Source organism: Blennius ocellaris, assembly GCF_963422515.1.
Source record: "Blennius ocellaris genome assembly, chromosome: 10".
NCBI classification, from domain to species: domain Eukaryota; kingdom Metazoa; phylum Chordata; class Actinopteri; order Blenniiformes; family Blenniidae; genus Blennius; species Blennius ocellaris.
Genome location: NC_137659.1, coordinates 14287080 through 14307308, shown reverse-complemented (window position 1 = coordinate 14307308; position 20229 = coordinate 14287080). Strand labels below are relative to the sequence as shown.

Here is a 20229-nt window from a genome sequence, read left to right as displayed (position 1 = left end):
TGATGTAACCAAGTGATGAAATGAAAACCACACAAAGATTCAATTTGTGAAAACAAAGACTTTTTCCATTTATTAAACAAATGTTGAACCGATCGCCCGTATGCCATTTTTGCTGGGGACGTGATCGATAAATTCAGCAGTTAACAGATTTGTGGTCAATCGTTCTTTTCACGCGAGCCCACAGCTTCTCCATGTCAACCATTTTGGGATTGATTCTCTCTCTCTCTCCGTCATTGGAATGGGCTGCCGCCCTGTAACGAAAAGGCTTGTTTTAGTTGTTAGATAGCTTCACGTGTACAACTCTTAGGTAGGCGTAATGCAGTGCACATTTAATGTACAGATCATCTTTGTACATCTTGTTCCACTGATTCCTGATGAGTACAGTGCGGGTGAAACACAGAAAAAAAAAAAAAAGATTGGATTCACTTTTAGATAGTTCTAATCCGCTTATTAGTTTTCTGTTTCTGCTATTTTCATAAAACATGTATACATGAATGGCCATGTTTTACAACCGTGATTGAATAAAGGATGACTGCAGTGCTGAGCTTGTGCCAATATATTGTTTACTGCAACACGAAACCAGATGCCATCTGACACTTTGGAAATTATAATCTGATGTGCTTCCCTAGTATTTTACCGTCATTGCAGTGGTGTCGGGCCAAGGTTCAGCAGAAAGCCTGTTAATAAGCTGCTCCTTATAACTAGATTGGACAGATAGAAAACATACAGGACTGCCGTCTTCCACTGTCAGAATTTGACACGATTGGTAAAAGCTAACTTACAAAGGTGTTCTGCGATTGCCCCTTATCCACTATGACGTCTGTTTTATCCCCCTCAAATCTTTTCCTTTGCATTCCTGAATGCATTAACAGTCATCGCGACAATATTAATGTCAAGATACCCGATTTTCGTATTTGATTTAGTTCCAATCAGGCCGCCTATAATGTTGCATAATGAGCAGCTTAGTGTCACTGTGGCCTCGTGTTTGCCATGATTTAAATAGTTTGAAGAAGTCTGCTGTAATCTAAAATGACAGGATTATACATACCATCCGGTTCATGGATTCAGATTGGCTACGCACACAAACCACCCGCTGCTGTAAAGGACGCTTGCAAAGAACAATGCCGAGACGCTGTCGGGCGTTTGGATCTTTTGCATCAGTGTCTCATGCAGAGAAGCTCTTCTTATTTGTAATCCTTCTAAATACTGTTGTAGTTTATAAAAATCACCACTTTATAATGCTAGATACTACTTAAAATATAATAAATAAAAATGGGATTTTTTTTTGTGCCTACCAACATGTCAATTTATTGCAACACTGATTAATTTGCATAACTTTTAGTGCAAGGTCATCTATAGTTTCCAAAATCATGATCAAATCTAAAAATATATGAAAGGTTTTTTTCAACCCTTCATTTTCATCATAATGTCTCACTACTGTATTTGTTGAAAGAAACTATACAGAACATGAATATTTTTTTATATTTCGGAAGGCTTTACATGCTGAAAAAGAAGTGATTTATCCTCCAGTCTTTATAAAGGGCTGAGATGAGTAGTAGGGTCAGATTTTTTGGAAGATATTAACTTATTAAATGTTGACTAATGAAACAGTGTCCAAAGTTATGTATCCAAATAAGGATATATATCAACATATAATACCTTCAGGAAGATTTCCAGCTGTGGCTGCAGTTCCTGCATCATGGCTTTGGCCTTGCCGAGACAGGCCCGTCTCTGTTGCACTTCAAACTCCTTCCCAAAAAAAAAAAAAAAAGGAAAAGAAAAACACACCAGTAAACACCGTCGCTAGTAAATAAATAACGAAGGAAAAGTTTGGATCACGGTTTAAAACGGCAGTATCACCTTTCTGTTAGACAGATGTTCGTGAGAAGTGATGTGACTCTGCACTTCTGCTGCCGACGAGTACACGAACACTCTGCAAGCTGCGCAGTGGAACATTTCCACCTTGGTCATGTGGTCGTTTTCCTGCAGAGCTGGATGTGGAAGGATCCGACCGAGACAATCAGCGTGCTTGTTTGCATGGAGGAGACGGTGCTGCGAACACAGCTTGGGGTTGACATATATTTTACCTGGAAGCCCGCTGTCTTCTATGGCCCGACTGGACCGCTGGCTTTTATGCAGCATGACGTCCTAGAAATAAGAAAACCGGCAAAATCCTTTAGTGCGTTTAGCATGAAAATAAATCCAATTCAATAGAACTCCACAAAACAGCCTAAACGCTCAACCTGGGGACGGTGAAGATGAAACTACGTGATTAAATTGATCTATTATTTCACCTGTAAAAAGGCTATTGCCACATCGTCATAGTTATTGTTCTGCTGGATGTGCTCCAGTGTGTCCCAGTGACTCTTGCTGTCCAAATGGTCGTCCAGCTCCTGCCCATTGGCGACCTCAACGTCACAAAGGTCGCACGCAATGAAGTTCCTGAGGAGAATATGAACTATTAACATAAACACACAAGCTATTTCTTTGTATTACCGGTAAAACCTGATATGAGATAAGCTTCATTAACGGGTCTCCGCCAACTGGTGGCGTACAAAATGCCTTTAAGAGTGAATGTGTGATCTTGGGTCCAAGATGGATGATTGACCTTTGTGTCTGTACAAATAAGATGTCAAGGTTAATGACAGCCCGGCACATTTGCACATAAATTAGCACAAGGACACAGGAATGAAATGTGTCCTTGTCCCGCAGGGTCTTTACCCAGTGCCTCTTCTGTGTGTCTGTCGCTTACTTGTCCATAACAACATTCTTGCTCCTGCTTTTTGTCACGGTCGGGGAGAGATGGTCTCTGTTCAGTCCTGCAGAACAACGTCACGGACAAAAGGACTTCAAATGTGCAACCCTGAGAAAAGGATTTTCTCTGATATCGACACAAAAAGTGACGGCATTACAGGCGAGACAACAACCTGCAGTGTAAACGTACCAGTGTCGACGAATGGCAGCTGGTGTTGGTAGTCCCACTGTAACCTGGGTGGAGACAATCTTACAGTGTCGGCGATCTGTCGGACAAAACGTGCGGCAAATTACCACACTATCATCGAATAGTAGACGAATGAAGTAGTGACAATGCTGGGCAACATAGAAGCAGCTATTTAAAGCACCACAGAACACGAAACACGACTGCCACCATAAAGCATCAGATACCTCTGTCCTATAATCTGGCCGAGCTATCCTCTCCTCCTCCTCCTCCTCCTCAATGGCCTGGTGGGAGTAAGGAGGAGGAAACCGTTGGGTGGAAGAGCTGCCAACGGTTCTGTCCGGGCTGCAGCCTCTCTGGTCCAGGGGTCTGCTCCTGGAGCCGTAGCCCGGGTGATCCACCGCTTCAGGCTCTGGGCTTCTGTCATCCGAAGGTCTGCCTCGAGTGCCGAACTCCCGCTCGTCCAGGTTCCGGCTCCCCGGCTCCGCGTAGGGCGAGTCCCAGCGACTGCCCCGGCCCGGAGACAGACGCCGTCGCATCAATTTGGCCCTGTGGCTCGGCGGGGAGACGCTAGGATCCACAGTCTTCGTCAGGTCAGCCTCGGTGTCTGACGTCAGAGGACTGTACGGGTCATAAAGCCTACATGAAAAGGAATCGCACTCTTACAATATGGTCAGAATGAACTACAGGAACAAGTCACTTCCAACCGGTGAACGTTTACACAAAAACACGGAGTCAAACTTCTTATCTAAAGAGAAATACATTACATCCAAATACGTTTTTAACACAAGCTTAAAGAGCACTGAGGTGAACAATCTCTGTTCAGTCGCACCGCAAAAAGGGAGGACGTGTAAACGTTATATTATTTCAAGCACTGCGGTGATGTACACGCTTGATGTCACTGATCAGCAGTTTCCACCAGCAGAAGGGGAGAGGTGACTGACTTTGTTGGATTTAGTCATTTTTAACAAGGGTTTTGCGATTTGGTGGTGTTGAAATCATGACGTAAAATAGAATAGCTGTGAACGTAGTCTCAAACAGTCAAATGAGTTGAATGCATAGCGCATGCAAGCGTGTCATTTATTGTCACTCAGTCAGTCTTTTTTAACAACAACCCATCACAAAAGTTGATGTAAATGTGCAATGTATCCCCCCCATGAAGAATGTCGACACACCTTTCTGAGCAGTCTCCATCTTTGTCCTCAGAATCTTCTTCTTCTTCACCACCGATTGGCGTAAAAGACGACTTCCATTTTGCAACAGATGATCGAGCTGTGAAATGCAAAAGAAGAATTGAACTGAAGCCACTTCATCCATGTGAACTCGACAGAAAAACTAAGTAATCAAGCAAGTTGTATTTCTGCTAAATGTAAATAATGTGAGGTGTCAAAATGAAACTTTAGTTTAGGATTCACTGAAAAGACTTTCTATATACCAACTATGACAAAACTTGCACATTGGACACACTCCACCACACTGAAATAATCAAAGAAAACATGATGAGAACAACTTCAGACGGTATAAATATCAACATGGGTCTAGTGGTGGCTCATTTTCATTATCAGTACTGGTGTTAGAGCCTGGTTCTTTCCCTGTCCCTGCGTGTTCAACATAACATAGAAATCCATTTGAAATTTCCTTTTGGATCAATAAAATATCTGCATAGACTCAAGCTGAGGCCCAATTTGAACTGGTCATGTACATAGATCTATTTCGTCATGTCCAGGTGACTGTCTGATCTGATATGTGTATTGAGGAGAATTTGAACAACGTGGCAGGAGAAAATGACAATAGTTACCTTTGCCTTGGTTCGCTTGCTGAGTCTTGCCAGACTTTTCTGATGCCAGTCGTTTCATCGCTTCTATGAAGGCTTCTGGTACTCTGTTTCTTTAAATAAGTACAAATTAGCTACAAACAAAAACAGCTCAGGGAAACAGTTTCTGCTCCCGTGCTTCGGCTGCAAATTGAAAAGTAAACAACACCGTTTGGTTTTGCAGCGTGCGTGCAGATTTGAGTCAGACCGTGAGCATCTGAAAACTCTGTCCAAACAACACAATCCGACGCTTTTTGGACCCGCAGAGGACGAGTTACCTTTCAGGCGGCGGTGGTTTGGTCCCTGGAGGAGGCACGGCTGAAGGATTGTAGGGGACATTTCTCCAGCGATGCATTGTTTCTCAGCGGAATGTTCTGACTGTGTTTGGTGCTCCTCCTGTCTTCTTCTGTTTCTCTGCCATTTACTGACCCGAGGAGGAAAATCATAGACATATACACGTAGACTCAACAAAAACACCACAGCTGTGTCGGAGCTGACGACTTAGGCCTGACCGCCATATTGGATGAGGACCAAGAGGTCTTTGTCTGATGTTTATCAAAAAAAAAACAACAACCTGCGTAATAATGCGTTCAGAATTTGGGGAGGTTTACGATTATTTCAATTGTGTAAAGAGTTCCTTCATATGACAAGTGAACGCCCTGGGAAAGAAGAGGTCCCGCTGCAGCTAAACAAAGCGTCTACTCACATATGTCTATGGCTGCGACGCCTTCTCCGTCCGACAGGCCTCTTCTTCTTGCTCGATGTCCATCATCAAAAATAGAACATTACCGCCACCAGCTGGTAAAGACGAATCAAACCTTCGAGAATAGTAAATTACATCCAAGTTTACTTTATGGCTGCCCTAATATTACTTGTGCTCGAGGTCCTCTGAAATTCGCTGTGCAATGTATGTATCTTTTATGCATTTTTCATACAAAAAAATGCATTCTATTTTCTCATTTACTGCTTCTATCCGTATTCCTGCTGTGCTCTGAGCCATTGCACCTACATTTTTATTTTGATGCAAATATAAATGACAAATAAGGTCTGTCTAAGTCTACTGTTTCTTGCTTTTCAGTATCTGACTTTACGAACACAACTGGATTTAATGTAACTGATAATGTACACCTGTTAAAAGAAGTACACATGATGCGTCGGCCCAGTCTGGGCTCAGACCCACGATCCCGCTGCCATGCGATGAGCGTTTGACACACCCCATCACTATGCAGCTTTCACTCAAATGCAACCTATCCATCACATGCTTCTGCCTACACGTCCAAAGTAACAGTGTTGAAATCCACAGCAAAGAGCAGAAAACAAAACTCAAGATACTGCAGACAGTCTCAAAGAGCATAACTTCAAAACTGTACATATATAAGAGTACATCATCAAGACAGGGAACACTGAGAGAAACTATTCAAAGAAATACAAGAGTTATTTGTTTGATGAATAGTAATAACTAGTTTTGTGTGACCTTTCTCACAAAATGGAAGAATGTCTCACTTTGAACGTCACTTCTGTTGGAAGTATTTACAAATCATTCAATTCACATTTTACTCACAATTCCCCAAAAAAATTTAAAAATGGGATTTTATCACTTCATTTGGACATACATTTTCACGAAGCATGAAGGATCTTAAGCTTCCCTATTGTCCCATCACTACGATAAGAAAACATTTGAACAGTTCAAATGCCCACATTGTCTGATTAAGATTGTTATTTTGCATGTTTAATCGTGCTGTGATTCTGAGTAAATGAATAAAGCAATGTGGGTCAAAGGTTTCCATATTTGATGATTTGGAGATGATACCAAAAGTTGTGATAAAAAACAAACAAACTGTGATTGATTACAGTGAGTCAGTTAGTGAAAGACAAAAAAAAAGTACAGCGCATGTTAAAAAAAAAAACCTAACAACCATAAGTTGAAACTTTCCAACAGATGGCAGCAAAATGCAGGCCATGATGCACAGTGCACATGACACGCTGAAAAAGAAAAAAAAAAAAAAACAGGTACTAAAACTGGTATCAGCAGGTTTGAGTTCAACAAGTACAAGTTTCAGAACCGTCCTGTTGATCGTCACTCTCCAGTGAAGCCAAAACTTCAGATGAGATTAGGAGGTTAACAGAGAAGAACATCAGTTAATTTTTCTTTTTTTTTAATACGATACAGCTGGACAATAAAAAGTGTAAATATATGGATGACTATCCATTCATCTTTCACACTCAGCTCTGTCAGTGGAGTTGAACTCAACACACTGTGGTTCAATGCAGGGTCACCAACACACACACACACACACACACACACACACACACACACACACGCACACTATTCTAACCATGAAGCAAGAATGTTGAACACTCCACCGCTGTGCATTCCAGTTGAAGAATTATTGTGATGTAAATCCTCAGAAAAGTTTTTTTTTTTTTTTTTACATTGTAGGACATTCACACACATGCACAAGAGACATTCATGTAAATAAATACTCTATTATCGGGCTGAGATCATATAAATATATTTGTCACATCAGCATCAGGTGTCTGTCTGAACACCACGTTAAACAGAAGCGTGTAACCAGTGACTGTGGTGACACAGTCGTCATTAGTGGTACGACTTCCGTCTTTATGTTTCACATTTTAAGTTTTGAATTTCATGATGAATTCAAGCGTCGGCTGTGCAACTTGACTCACCTGTTGAAGCTGGACAGAGGAGCATTGACACGTACAGCATCCAGGTTCAAAGGAAATGCAACCGACCACGTGAGTCAAAGTGGAGAGTCAATTAATTAATGCTTAATATCATTACATTTTAGGTCAACATTTAAATAATTATTTACATTTTCAAACCATGTGATCTAAATATTGCATTCAGGAAAAAGTGAAGGTTTTAGCATCTTTACACGACTTCTCGTCAGCCGGAGTCAGGAAACACTGATGAGGTCGAACATAATCACAAACTTATTTAATAAAAAAATATCTGAAGCTCATACACTTAATTAAGTAACTTGATTTCAGATAGTTTCACTAATGAACTTCGAGGAATCGTCAATATTCTCACAGTAACTGACCTCGTTAAAGCATGTCTTCAGTTTTCTGGAGATTCTCTCACCAAGCTCTCTTAAATATGAGGACATTGGAAAAGCACTAATTTTAAATACTTTGCTGCAGTTCATTAAAGAGGCGCCAATATCTTTATTCAGCACACATGTTGTATATGACGGTACGGAGACTGACAAAGACGCCTTTCATAGAATGGAGGGATTCCATGCAGGCAACCATCTAAAAACATGTGGGATCGTGGATTTGCAGGGCTACGACCAGGAGCCATCTGGAAAAATTACTTTCTAATCAATACGGTTATTAGTTTCAAAAACAACATGCAGGGTCATCATCCCACGTCTTCCTCGAAGTTAAATCTATCGAATGTGACATCAGCGCTGTGCAGAAGGCCCGATAACGAGCTGCTCATTAAATCAAGATGAAATCGCAATTTACAAACTGGCAGTCAGCGCCACTGTATTCGCAGCAATGTGATTTAGGTGGAGTGCAAAGTCAGACGAACGATAAGACGTTTATCTAAAAACCTTGTTTTATTGTACCGTAAAGTTGTGAACTTTGAGCGTCGGATCACCGAGGGAGTACAGAAGCTGTGCAGAACAAATGCACACAGGCCTACATGGAGGTACACCGAGAAACAAAAACGAAGGCAGGTGTCAATTACACGATTGTGACGACGGGGGGGGACGATCAAGCCCCTTCCCACTGACCAAATTTGTTCACACACACACGTTTGTATTTTCAAGACTCAAATACGCATCCAGACTTCCCCTTGTGTCAGCTTACATTGGTCTCTGCCCATCACAAAAGACATTCACCCGTCTTTACATCATCGGGTTTTAATGTGCAAATGAATGACTACAGGCCGTAGTATTACAATCTCTACAACGATAAGGTAAAGGTTTATTTCTGGTGCTTCCGTTTCCACCTGAGTGTTACTACATGGACTCGAGTCTGTCGGCTACAACACGTTACAAATAAAGAAACATATTTGTAGGTTACACGATTTCAAACAAGAAGAAAAAACCAAACTGCATTGTTGCATTGGGTTTGATCCCGTCACATCTATAAAGAGCTCAGTGAATAGTGGGGGGAAAAAAAAAATGATAAGAAAACAATTTATTTTTGGCCTTTCGTCTGTGAAAATGTCTAATGTACAAAACGGAAAACAAAGTTGCAGTTAAGGCAAAAAAGATTGTTCCCATTATTACAATTATACCTGAGTATCTAAACAATGACAATTATACTGTGCCAGTGGTAGCAAGGTTTTGGTCTACAGAGTGGTACATAAAGAAGCTAAAGCCCCGTTTCCACCGCACAAAAAGTACCGGCCGAGACCGATCTAAACCGCTCCGGTTCGCATGTCACGACAGGAATGCGGTCTAAACCGCTCCAAAGGCGACCGCTTTTCCGCTACCCTTCCGTTGGGGTGCCGGGGACCATGGAACGGGTCTGAGTTTGAGCTGCTGTCTGCTGATTGGTCAGTGATTTACTACACGCCCTCAATATGTTAATGTGCCGGCTGAATCCTCTGTTGTCAGTGTGGTCAGCTGTGCACTGGTTGTTTTTATTTTCATTTTCTTTTCTTTGCTGCTCAACTTTAGTGTTTGTTGTGAAAGAGCGACTTGAGGCAGGGGGAGACCGGGGCTCGGGACTTTGCATCGCGTTGGAGTTTTCTGTTTGCAGCATAGCGCTCGCCGTGGCGTGGATGCGCATCCGGGACACCGGAGTCTGGAGCTTTCGTCTCTGGCGCTGACCTCGCTCCGGCAGCTCCGCTTTCCAGAGGCGGTCAGCGTTCTGTTCAGCCGCGGTCAGTGGCGCTTTATCGCGGGGACGGACTGCGGAAGCGATGAAAAGGAGCTCGGAGCTCGGCGCCTCCGTGTTCCAACGCTGAGCTGCCGGACCGCGATCAGCGACGGAGTGGAGAGCCTCCTGCGTTTGAGCAGAAAGCTCAGACTCCCGTGTCTGTGCCTCAGCCAACCGGGGGGAACGCTCCGGCCACTTGCCCCGCACCCGAGCGCTCGAGTGCGGGGCACGTCGCCCCAAGTCGCCGGCAAGTGGCCGAGCGTTCGCTCTCTCACAACAAACACTGAAGTTGCGCTGCAGCTCTCCGCTGCAAAAAGTAACTTTTTTTTTTTCCGCTGCAAAAAATAACAGTTGCAAAGTGGAGAATTTAAACAACAACAGAGGATTCATAAGATCTACATCTGACGACGTTCTTTTCTGTTATAATGTCACATTTCTGCGGAGCTCATAAGCCCCGCCCACTTTTCACGCTCCTCTCTGCAGTGGGGACGCGACCCAAAATTTCAGTCGGGGTCTCTATTCCATACTGCTCCGTACCGCTCCACTCCGTCCCGGCACTTGTGTGTGGTGGGACCAGGGCTTAGATGTTCTCATTTTCGTTCCTATAACCTACAAAAATAACAGACGAAAAAGCGTTACTAAACCCAGCCTGAGCAACATGGAAAAACACGCTGCGGTTTTCTAAGCTCTATTAAAATGTGATCAACTAAGACAACCCATTAAAAGAGTCTACAAAATGCATTCATTGTTATGAATAATACAAAAAAAAAAAAAAAGTCTCCTTAATTCACTTCTTGCCGGACCATCTGATTTGTGCTTTTTTTTTTTTTCTGCTATAAGCCACTGGTAAAAGACACCGTGGTGTCTCGGCTGATGCTCTCCTTGACATCCACGGGCAGCGCGTCGAAAAGATGGTCCTCCACCACAAGGCAAGTTTTGCGCAGCAGGCGGCAGTTTCCCAGCTGCGCCGGCAGCCTGTCCAGGCAGTTCCCCCTCAGCTCCAGCTGAGTGAGCTGCACCAGCTGACCCACGGACTCCGGCAGCACGGTGAGCGCGTTGTTCCCCAGACACAGCACCTTCATCTTGGTGCACCTGAACAGGGGCTTGGGCAGCGCCTCCAGCTTGTTGGAGTTGATGGCCAGGTGCTGGAGGTTGTGGAGCAGGCCCACGTCTGGAGGAAGCACCGTGATGGAGTTGTGACCCACATCCAAGTGTCGCAGCTTGGGGAGGGTGAACAGGGCCGGGGGGAGGGACTCCAGTTTGTTGTGGGAGAGGTGCAGCGCCTCCAGGGACTTGACTTGCCCGATGGAGGAGGGGATGGTGATGATTTTGTTGTGCCACAGTTTGAGGCAGGTCAGCCTCTTCAGGTGCTGAAAGCTGATGATCTCCTCTATGGTGCGGATGTTGTTGGACTTCAGGTCAAGCTCCTGCAAGTTGGTCAGGCTGAAAATGGCGTGAGGAATCCTCTCCAGTTCACAATTGTGCAGCTCCAGTTCAATCAGACTCACCATTTTCTTCAGGCTGTTCAGTACAAGCAGCTTGGTGCCGTCGTTGTGCACCACCAACCGGATCAGGTGCGGCGAAAGCTCTGTGATGTTCGTGGGCATTTTGGTGAGGTTGCTCTTGAGACACAATGTCTTTAAGTGCCTCAAATCTCGCATGGACTCCAGGCCGATCATTTTGTTGTTGTCGGAGCTCAAGTTGCCGATTAGGTTGAGCTCCCTTAGACTCCTCAGCAAGTACACCCACGCTGGGATCTCGGCAACGTCTGTGAACTTCACGTGGAGGCAGCGGAGGTGGTCCCGGAGGAAAGCGAAGCCGGTCTGCTCCACTTTGGCCGGGCAGTGGCAGAGATGCAGCTCCTGCAGGCTGGTCATTTGGGAGACCTTCGCCGAGAACCTCACCTCGGGGATCAGTTCGAGTTTGAGCACTTCCAAGTCCGTCAGGTCAAAGACGGCGTTGGGGAGCCCGGAGAGCATGAAGAGGTGCAGCTCCAGCTGGTCCTGCACGTTTCGGGTCACGAGCTGCCTGAGTTTTTCAAAAGTCCACTCGTGGTTGAGGCTGATCTCCCTCAGCTTGTTTTCGCTGACTTCAGATAGGAAAACGCCGAAGCGCTTGGAGTAAAGCTGGTCGTACTGATCAACCATGTGTAAGAGGAATGCAAAATCATTTTTGACGTCAGGAATGTCACTGAAGCTGCTCTCCTCCCTGACCTTTTCGAATGAATACTCCTTCAGCGGGCGTCGAAACACCCAGAAAAGAGAGTACAAGCATGTCATGCCATAGATCAGAATCAGAGCCATGTAGCTGATGAGCAGCTTGTTCAACATGAAAGCCATGTTGTGCGTACAAAAGAACTGCTTATATCCCGTAAGATGTTTTATCTCCGGCTCGCACACGTGCTTGAAATTGATTTCAGCTAAAAAAGTCGACGTGTAGGACAGTATCAAAATGAATTTGACCGTTTTGACGATAGTCTGGGCAACGTAAAGCTTGTAGATGAAGTCGCTGTCCTCCACGTGAGCTCGGAACTTTCGAACTTTCTCAAACAGGGCTTTGGCCTGCTCTCCGTCTTTCTTGTCCAGGATTGTCATGCTACTTGGGACCTCTGCAAGGGGCTTGTCTGCGGAAAATTTCACCCCGAGCATGGGCGTGGACGAGTTGACATTGGTGGCGTCTTCTTTCCCCTCCGACGACACCTGCTTCGGCACAGACGAGGCTCCGGTCAGCCTCTGTTTGTTCTCCTCGGAGTCCTCGCAGGCCGTTTCGGACAGAGCCTTCGTCGTCCAAGGAGACTCAAAACATCGACCCAGGATGGAGACAAAATGCTCAATCTTCGAACTGGTTTTGGGGTATTTGAACCAGAAATTGCTACTGACCATGAGGATGAGGGTATGGATGAGGCAGAGGTATGGAAAGTATTTGGAATACCAGGGCAAGGCAACATGGTAGCATATTTGGTTGATAAAAATATACTGTTGGTAGTCCAGATTAGTTTTGACCCCCGTCGGCTGAGGCTGACTGACGGGTTGGTGTGCCACGTGGATTTCATGGACGGCTTCGTCCGTCAAGTCCTTAGTGTCCATCAGGACGCTGGTGAGCCCAGGGGCCGGGGTGGTGGCCGCCGAGGCCACCTCCCGGGCACTCTGCTCAGGTTTGGGCCCTGGGGCCTCATCTAGTTCGTCCAGATATGGAAGGCAAGCCACTTGGTCCTTGGTGATTTGCATGGTCATTGCAAAAATGGCCAGCATGAGCATGACCAGCCCCAGGTAATCCATGAAGACGTCCCACCATGGCTTTAAGATGCGGTATGTGGGCTGGATGTCGTTCAAGGACGCAACCTCAGTGAGCGTGAACATCACTGCAACAAAAAGAGGAAGAGTTCATCTTATTTTGGTATACATGCCTTCTTTAATCATTTAGAAGAATGAATCGATTAATACAATTATAAATTCACTTGGCAAATGAATGACTGTGTACACACTTGTTGATATTTGTGATATCCGAGACTGGGCGAAAGCAGGAGAGAGAACAAAAGGAGAAAGAAAGAATAACAATTTAGTCTTCAGGGTTTACACTAGCATAAACAGCAGAAGAGCATATTAGACACTTTTAGTGCACCTAAACATTCTAAAAAGTATAAAACATGTAAAAAAAAAAAAAATGGAGAACCTCTGCTCTGATGCCCGTCACATGCTACGTTTCATCTCTTTGATCATCTTTGGTCCGCAGCATGTTCATACTTTACCTGAACACGTCAGCGGTTGTGTATCAGCTGTGTATGGCATCTTTGTATTTGGCGTTTAAGTGGGAAAAAATGAAACTCCTGATTTTAGTTCATATAAAAACGGGCACAATTTAAACATTTTAAAGTGGCATTTATGTTCCAACCTGGAAATGAAACCTCTTTGATGTGTGCTTTTAATCAAAACATCCTCTGGAGCACAAACAGTACAGGAAGTTAATCATTTGTTGGCCAAATACTGTACATACCAGGTTGGGAAGATTTATGAATCACAGTGCTGCTAAACGTGACGCCCACAAGCTGTGGATAAGTCTATGGAAAGGCTTTGTCGAGGAGGAGCAGGATCATTAATTACATTGTGGCCCGTGGCGTGCAGCAATAAGCCCTCTACTGCTTCTAACTTTTCCCTCTAGTTTCAAATCAGTAAAACTTTAAACCGTGTTTAAGCGGCGGGCCAAAGTTGAGCTAAATCCAGGCGCATTACGGCGTGTTGTTTCTGTGGCTGTGCACAACCCTTTGATGTCTTTGGCCGACGGCTCTGACTCACCGAGACCTTTGGCACATGTGTCTCGTTTAAGTGAACCACTAAATACTTCACCACTTTTCCAAGGAAGTAGTACTCGTACATGGCTCGGGCTGCTTTTTAAGTCTCACGACCGACTCGTGCCAGCAGATGAGCGTACAACTGAATGTTTTAGTTGGATTCGCGTTACAGTACATTTCACTATTTTGCGTTCTGTAAAGAGTCAGATGACAATCTACATCTCATTTAGCTGGATACAAAGACAGAAGAAATAAATTATGTTGGGGTATACGTCAGTAGCAGTGCAAAGTCGACTCCTCTGCGTTTCGCGTGACACTGCACTGGAGCAAAAAGAGACAAAGGCCTCCTTACTGCCAGCAGGATGGCAATAACCCTGTTGTGTTTAGTGAAATTAAAGAGACTGAACAAGAGTAATACAGTTATCGGATTAGTAAGATTTAATAAGGTTCACAAGCTGAATTAATATCTGCTGATATTTTTACCCTTTTAAATCCATCAACCCACTGTGATGCGATTTTCATAAAGGCAAATAATCTGCTTGAGTACATAATCCTGAAGCTTTAATAAATGATTAACTGATATGCAAAGCACTGATTAACAGTTTGTCTTCTTCGACACTTGTGGCACAACTATAGGACTTTAGATTTCTGTCATTCACTTGTGTCTCGTCTTGACTCAATACCATAACACATGCAGAGAGAGCCACAGTGTTTGTTTTCCACTCAGTCCACGTTTGGTGTAATAGATTATTCAGAATTGTGCAGCTTGCATATTTAAGATAAACAGCTGATTAGAAATGGTTGTGGTATAATATCATGTGTTTATAAACGGCAGCTTAAAGTAAATAGTGATGTAAATCTTCCACGCTGCGGATTTTATATACATTAGCTTTAAAATGTCACCGATCAGGTTTTTTTTTTACTTCAAGATCTCCTGCTGTATATATCTAAGAGATGGGTGTTATATTGTGAGATTTAAAGCATCAAAAGACTAGTTAGAGGGGATTTGAAAATCACTACAAAGTAAGTCCAGCGAGAGCACCGGCTGCTCTGAACAAGCTAAAGTATGGTCAACTTGAACTCATTATGAAACAAACAGATCACAGACAAAACGGCTTATCTGACTTTTAAAAACTAAGCCAGCATCTTGTCCCCTCCAACTGTGGCGTGAAAAACAAAAAAGCGACAACTGGTCACTGAGCTGAGCAGATGTTGGCGTTTTCTCCGGGTCCCGTAACGCGTCAACGGTATTTCCTCCCGTCCGCCGCTGCAGATAATGGAATTAAGTCGCTCCTGCTCGGGTGCGTCAGTCTGAGAGTGAAGGGACAGTGCGTTCAGGCTCACTGTTGCGGGAAAACTCGCGACAGACCGGCGCCCGGCGTTAATATCATTAGCAACACCTGAGCGTTCCCCAGTTGTGACAGGTTGAAATATGTGCGGTAAAGAAAGCCTGCATTCAACAGGCTTTTAGCGCATGAGAAATTTGATTAGGCTGGAATGGCAAGGGGGTTGCTGGACATGCAAAAGGCTCCTGCTCGGTCCTCGTGCAGCCAGAAAAATCTGCCGCCAAGTGCGAGACGCCGTCATCGTTTCCTCCTTTTAATGGATCCGATCATGAGTTTTCTTTTGACGTTCAGCAGTGGGGCACCAGCGCCAAAAGACAGACGGTGAATTAAAGAGACTAAAAGGAAGCAACATGTAGGACGCAAGAGACGTTTTGTCGATTGTCTGAATAGTGCAATAATAGCAATGTTACCAGAATAGAATAAATCGGCAACGGCTCGGCCTTTGCACAAAAGTTGTCTTTTACCGATTTTATAGAAAAGCTCTACAATTTCTCAACCTTTGAATTGGAACAGGGACGTGCTGCCTGTGTGCTATACCACTGTGACAAAAGTGTACTGCGGCTCTCCAGAGGTTTGTGATTACCAACCCACACCCTGTCTTTGCACACACAGCAGAGGAGTGGGCAGGGGGGGGGGGGGGGGGGGGGGGGGGGGTAAAGGGAGGAGTGTGATGCCACCATAGGTGGGCCTTGGCAGGAGGGCCTCCCGGTGGCACAGAGTCCCTGTCTGGTGGAGGAGTTCACACAGAATACATGAACCTGGACTCTGCCACGTGATGGCTGCTGCTGCTGCTGAGCAGAATACTGGGAACATTCAGACAAATCATACATTTAAAAGACCAGAGGACCTGGTGTCACCGTGTTTAACCCTACAACTTCACCCTTTGTTTAGGAAAAAAAAAATCAATAAATTATAGTGACTGAGCCATCTCTACCACTGAGTTTGGGTTGATTTAGAAGGTTTTTATCATTATCACTCGTTTATTTACTGTGAATATTTTTTAATCACTTGGAAATAACATCCTCTTCGAGGAGGCAGAAGGGTTAACGTCAGATCTCAGGGTAAAACAAAGGCTACAGACATGAAGGCACATGTTTGTATTATGGATCAGTGGCGGCCTGGAGGGGAGGAGGAGAACGAGACAATCCCGAGAGGAAGAGTTTCTGCGGAACCAAGTTGTTTTGTGTTGCTCTTGGATCAGGTGACCTGGAGAGAAACGTGAGCGTGCGTCCCGCATCCACACACTTCAGCTATAAAACTACCACATATTCTTAACAGGCGGGGAGGAGGAGGACAACATATCTGTAAAAGTTTAGGCTGATACAAAACAATAAAAATAAAAAAAATAATAATATTCACGTTTGAATCCAGTAAAACGAGAAAATACTCACTGCCCGTGTGGCGTTATCTCAATCCAATTATTCCTCCTTCAGCCTGCATGCCACTTTTCAATCCGCTCCTCAGGTGCGTCTTTAACCTAATTTCCCACCGCCGTTAAAAAGCAGAGGGAACGACGCCGCTCGGTGGAACGAAGCTCCGGGGGACACGCTGGTCCGTGTAGGGGCGCTCGGTCGGCGGGGAGCCGTCATACCTGAAGCCCGCCGGCCACAGTCGGCTTTGCTTTGTCGGACAATGCGCGCAGGTGGAGCTCCGGAGCGGCGAATTTCTAAGCGGAGACGGATCCAATATGGAGCTGCACGGACCGCTGCTGTGGGCGTGAAGGGCGCTTCTCATTGGAGGACGACGATATCGGCAAGTTCGCCGAGACGCCGCCCGCGACTTTATCTGATGCTACGTTCAGGCCGCGTTGGGAAACGAGGGTCTCCGCGCGGGGCACGGCGCGCAAACGCTGAGAGAGGAGGGGCGTTTCAACGTGTTGCTTTTAAAGCGGACGACACAAGAGGACAAAAGGTGAGAAACGTAGTGGTGAAAAGACCCACACAAGCATGAACTGGGCGTATTTTTTTTTTAAACTTCCATTGGTCTTTATTACATTATGCCGCTACCGCGATAAATAATGTGATTTTTTTAAAATACATATCCAATAAAATGAGTGAATGAAATATCCAGAAACGTCAAACACTATTACTACCAACATTTGTTTTTAATGTAATAAACGTTGCGCGCAAATACGTCACATGGTGCTTCTAAAAATATGAATGTGAGATCGTTACAACTACTAAACATAAGGTAGTGATGGCGTACATGTATAAAACAAACCCACTCCATTGAAACGGAAAAAAATATATATTTCCATGTTACGCAAATAAAGGACATTTTTTTAATTAAATATTTCATTTTCGGAGTGCGGTTTTGATGAGCACGTTTAGGATTGTAAAACTCCAAGGAAAGCTGAGAATATCCAAAACTAATGATATATCATCTTTCCCATACACCCTGAACACAGCACCAGCTTCTTCCTGTGTTTCTGAGACAGAATGCTGACTTATGAAGACTCACCACATGTGCTTTTTGTGCACACGACACACTGCATTATGTTCACACATGCAACAATTCTATCTATCTATCTATCTATCTATCTATCTATCTACCTACCTACCTACATATCTAGCTATCTGCCCATCCTTGTATGTATCTGATGTGTGTGTTGGCATGATATCCAGCTCTGTCTGGATTTGGTTGATGATGCACTGGGTGGAGGAAGTGTCTTCTCAGTAGCAATCCATTCAGGTTTCAACCGGTCCTGGGCTGCTGGCTGTTGCCAGTCTGTTCTCGCTCACGCTACCACTGTACTTTGAGAGGAAGGGGGGGGGGGGGAGGGAAAGAGAGAAAAGTAACCACTGAGGCGTGCTGAGTGATGCAAGTTTATATGTAGAGGCGGTGTCTGAATGAACGCCAAACCCACAGACACATTACACTGGTATCTGCTCTTGTCTGGCCACCCCCGCAGCCTCCAGAGAAAACAAATAGTGTGTATTCAGGGTGAGGTGATGCAGCCACGTTTGTGTGATCATCTTCAAGTATATTTGTGTGATTCTTGCATATGACCTGTCTCAAATTTCTGCCCTGCATTACCTGTTGCTAATCCATCACTTGTAGTTATGTGCTTATCATATAAATGCAGGCATAAATGAGGGTAATGGCCTTATACCTTCCGCTGCACGTCTTCAGTCTTCATAATGCTGGTACGACATTTTATGAGCACTAATTTGACATACATATGTAACTAGTTTTAAATCACAAGTCACAATTGACTGGAATCAATTGACCTTTTTTTTTTTAAATTGACACTTTGAGCTCCATTTTTATTTGTATTTTTTCAGCTAAATTGCATAATGATTTAGGAGATTAAAACAACATTGTTTGTTGATTCAAAAAATGATCCAATGTCATTTTGCCATACTTTTAGTATATGTGAATGTAAATATGAATAAAGACAAATTAATGCAATAAAACATCCCATGCTTAACTGGTACTCTCTGTCGTTTTTTTTTTTGTTTTGTGCTCTATGTGTTTATATGTTATCCTTTTAGTGGTAACAGGGTGAAAATTAACCAGTGTAACAATAGGAAAACAAAACTTTAGTCATGTTTTCACTATTGATGAGATGTGTGGTTGGTGGCGCGGCGGGGAGAAACAAAAACATCTTAACCCTCTAAAGGCAGCAGAGGAAGTAGAGGCTGAGCTGCGAGGAGGTTTCTCTCCGTTCCCCTGCAGGGGTCAACCGTCGAGGCTGGAATGCCCCTAGCAACAACCTCGGTGAGTTGAGGCTCGGCTCAGTGAGGTATAAATTATTCAGCGTGGACCTCCCCCTCTGGTTTGTAAAGAATACACCTTGTCGTATCCAGCCTGGGCTATTGGAGCTGCACAACATTAGGCCCACATGGAAGTGAGAGCAATCGCTCAGCCAATGTAGTTTTCTTTTCTTTTCTCCACAGCTACAAACTGATAACAAGCTCATCAGTTTCCATTGCAGTAAATTTCATGTATGCACAGTAAACACAGGAGCTCTCAACTATTCCCAGAATTAAGTCAGGCAATAAGGAACATTTGAGTGGCTATGTTTACATATGTGATTAAGAGAGCATGTGCAATTTTAACTTCTATTGTGTACCTGTGATATCTGTCTTTCTGACCTTTGACTCTTCCTGTGGGTAGAGTTTGCACACAGTGAGCCTGGAAAATAATGTGCGCCGTCATTGAGAAACGTCTATTAAATATTTACTCAAAATATGTTCCTTTTTTAAGCCAGAAATCTATCACCACGTAGCAATAAAACATTAGTACAGCTCATGTTACACTCATATCTTCAGTCACACACATAGATTCACACATAGATTTCTTTGTTAGTGGGTTTTTTTTTTTCTAATCCTGGTCAGTGCTGGATGTCTTAAAGTCTTTTAACCAACAGAATTGTCAACACAGGCCAGATGTCAAGTGAAACTGCTCCTTTCAAATGACCTGTCCTGGGCAAATTGACACCTCTGTTGACGAAAAGGCTGAGTGCCCCATTACTATTCAAACGCATCTGACCTAAAATGTAGATTCCAACATGTTTGGCCTCCAATGTTAGGAGATTAACACCCAATGATCTGTCCGCGAAAAGTAATAACTGCAATCATCATCCAGGAACAATGTGGATCAGTGCAGAGGGGTGGAACCTGATCATGTTCCTAAAGCTGCTGCTTTTTGTTTAGCTCCACCTGCTGTTGTCTTGCTGCATACAGAAACTCCTGACTGATGCAACAGCGGTTATGACTAAACTGCATTTAGATTACCTGGATTAAAACAAGAACGAAGACTTTCTGTTCCAAATAAAACACGCATTTTAGCGGTTTCAGCTGTAGATATTTCGTTTGTATCACAGATGTGAATTTTTCTTTTCGTCACCAGAAAACTAGACCAAGTCAAGTGATTCTTTGTGACTCTGGTTTCTTATACAGCTGCGAGAAGTATGATGCAGAGCAGCAGTGCAGTCAGAGGCTGGTACTGAGTCAGAGACACAGGCCGGCTCTGTCAGATG

At 44.1% G+C, this 20229-nt stretch overlaps 2 protein-coding genes across 3 annotated transcripts; both read right to left on the bottom strand.

Moving 5' to 3' along the window:
* Positions 1–44: 44 nt before the first annotated feature.
* LOC308135637 (uncharacterized protein) lies at positions 45–5166 on the bottom strand. Of its 2 annotated transcripts, none has more exons than XM_080503715.1 (11): positions 5030–5166; positions 4737–4825; positions 4114–4210; positions 3166–3577; positions 2945–3020; positions 2753–2819; positions 2295–2442; positions 2088–2148; positions 1861–1991; positions 1660–1749; positions 45–251 (listed from the first exon to the last, which is right to left on the bottom strand). In XM_080503715.1, exons 1-11 carry the CDS (start codon positions 5104–5106, stop codon positions 231–233), a joined length of 1269 nt encoding a protein of 422 aa, XP_080359841.1. In that variant the 5' UTR covers positions 5107–5166; the 3' UTR covers positions 45–230. The 2 variants fall into 2 exon arrangements, with proteins under 2 accessions (XP_080359841.1, XP_080359842.1); XM_080503716.1 differs by having other exon boundaries at positions 3166–3559.
* Positions 5167–8353: 3187 nt separating this feature from the next.
* Positions 8354–16884, bottom strand: lrrc8da (leucine rich repeat containing 8 VRAC subunit Da). The gene is made up of 2 exons (XM_080503182.1): positions 16637–16884; positions 8354–12972 (listed from the first exon to the last, which is right to left on the bottom strand). Coding segments are annotated over exons 1-2 (2529 nt in total). The 5' UTR covers positions 16638–16884; the 3' UTR covers positions 8354–10444.
* Between the last annotated feature and the right edge of the window lie 3345 nt (positions 16885–20229).